Source organism: Egretta garzetta, unplaced genomic scaffold (assembly GCF_000687185.1).
Source record: "Egretta garzetta isolate BGI_Z169 unplaced genomic scaffold, ASM68718v1 scaffold385, whole genome shotgun sequence".
NCBI classification, from domain to species: domain Eukaryota; kingdom Metazoa; phylum Chordata; class Aves; order Pelecaniformes; family Ardeidae; genus Egretta; species Egretta garzetta.
Window position 1 is genome coordinate 46,203 of NW_009259793.1, and position 2,021 is coordinate 48,223.

General features: G+C 69.2%; 1 protein-coding gene across 1 annotated transcript in view; it reads left to right on the forward strand.

The window, feature by feature from the left end:
* Positions 1-1,730, forward strand: part of LOC104127036 (RUN domain-containing protein 3A) — a gene marked incomplete at its 5' end in the record, with an annotated part of 3,791 nt that extends 2,061 nt beyond the window's left edge. Inside the window, 5 exons of the mRNA XM_035895165.1 lie at positions 5-145; positions 366-523; positions 912-1,049; positions 1,155-1,261; positions 1,504-1,730. Of these exons, the coding sequence (XP_035751058.1) occupies positions 5-145; positions 366-523; positions 912-1,049; positions 1,155-1,261; positions 1,504-1,646 (687 nt within the window). The remainder of the gene's footprint in view (positions 1-4; positions 146-365; positions 524-911; positions 1,050-1,154; positions 1,262-1,503) is intronic.
* Between the last annotated feature and the right edge of the window lie 291 nt (positions 1,731-2,021).

Sequence of the window (2,021 nt, forward strand, 5' to 3'; positions counted from 1 at the left end):
GGAGGAGCGGGGCAGTGTGGAGAGCAGCACCAGCGAGGACAGCTCCCCCGAGCACCCCTACCTGCCCCTGGTCACCGACGAGGACAGCTGGTACAACAAGTGGCGCAAGATGGAGCAGAAATTTCGCATCGTTTATGCCCAAAAGGTACTGGGAGCTGGGCTGGGGCTGGCCGGGTACCAACTCCCCCTGGATGCTCCAGCCTGGAGCATCCCCCCCGCTGCTCCTGCAGCCCGGTGGTACCCACAGCCCTTCATCCTGCTGCTGTAGTGGACCCAGCCTGCTCCTTGTCACCCTGGGTGGCCCTGGGGACGCAGGGGGCGTCTGGTGGGGGCAGTGGGGTGCTGCTGACGGCGGCCTCGTGCAGGGGTACCTGGAGGAGCTGGTGCGGCTGCGGGAGTCGCAGCTGAAGGACCTGGAGGCGGAGAACAAGCGGCTGAAGCTGCGCCTGGAGGAGGTGATGGTGCAGAACCAGCTGGAGAAGAGGGAGCTGGAGGGCGTCATCCTGGAGCTGCAGGAGCAGCTGTGAGTGGGGACCCCCGCTGCCGCTGGGCCTGGCTGGGCGCGGTGGGTGGGGTGTCCCTGGTGCCGGGCTGCCCCGTGGGCTCTAGGTGGGTGGTGGCTCCACGGTGCCCCACTGACACTGAGGGGCAGGGTGGGTGCTGGGTCCCTGCCATCCCATGTGCCCTGTGGGACGTCGTGGGTCCCCAGTGTCCCATATGCCCCACGGGATATGATGGGTGTCAGGTGCCTGGTACCCAGGTGCCCCATATGTCCCATAAGACACAGAGGATCCCAGTTCCCCAGACGCCCTGTGGGACGTGGAGGGTCCCCGGCGCCCTGTATGCCCCATGGGCCGCGTCGCTTGGCACCCATGGCTGTGTTGGGTGCTGAGCGCCCACCTTTGCTGCAGGACGGGCCTGATCCCCTGTGAGAACCCGCAGCTGGCCCAGCTCTCCAAGGAGATGGTGACGCCCCTGGTGAACCAGTGGCCCTCGCTGGGGACCCTTAATGGCAACGAGAGCGGCTCGGACAGCAAGCTCTACAGGAGGTAACCCCCTGGCAGGGGCTGAGCTGCCCCGACCCGTGTGGCTGGCGGGGCTGTCCTGGCCCTGGGGGACGCGGCACGGGAGGGCTCAGCGCCGTCCCTCCGCAGGCACAGCTTCATGAGCACCGACCAGCTCTCGGCCGAGAACAGCCTCAGCTCCGACTCCCAGCGCCTGGGCGAGGGCAAGCGCGAAGGCGAGCCCTGGGGGCCCTTGGGTAAGACCCCCCCCACTGTAGGGTGCCCTGCAGAGCTCAACACGTCCCTCAACACACACCCAGGCGTCTGGGCCCACCCAGCAGCCCCCTCCTCATAGCGGGGATGCTGTCCCAACAGTGCAAGGACACCTAGGTCCCTCCTGGAGAGGTGGTCCCCGTCCCCATCCCCGTCCCCCCGCGGCAGGGTTGGGGTGTGAGGCTGCAGCCCCCCGCGACGCCGGCACCCCGCTCTGTGCCTGCAGGGAAGGACCCCACGCCCTCCATGCTGGGGCTCTGCGGCTCCCTGGCCTCCCTGCCCAGCTGCAAGTCCCTGGCCAGCCTCAAGTCCAACGAGTGCCTGGTGAGCGACAGCACGGAAGCCAGCCCGACCCGCAGCCCCAGCTGAGACCCCCGGCCCCTTCGCCGCCCCACGGCCCAGCTGCCCGGCCCAGCGTCGCGGCGGAGGACTGACCTCGCGTCCCCCTCGCCACCCTGGCACCGACGAGGGACTCGCCGAACCCACCAGGGAGGCTGGGGACAGGCATCCCCCTCCCCATCTTGACACCCCACCCTGGCTGCACCTCGGACCCCCCAACCTGGTCCCTGGCTGAAGACCCCAACGCACTGGGATGGGGGATGCCGGAGTGGGACCCGTGCAAGCTGGGGATGGGGGGGGACGACACTGGGAGCAACTGCTGCTGGGGAGCAAGGCAGGGGCTCGGCAGCAAAGCCCCTCCAGGGGCGGGGGGGCCCGGGCACAGCCCCACATCCATCCTGCTCA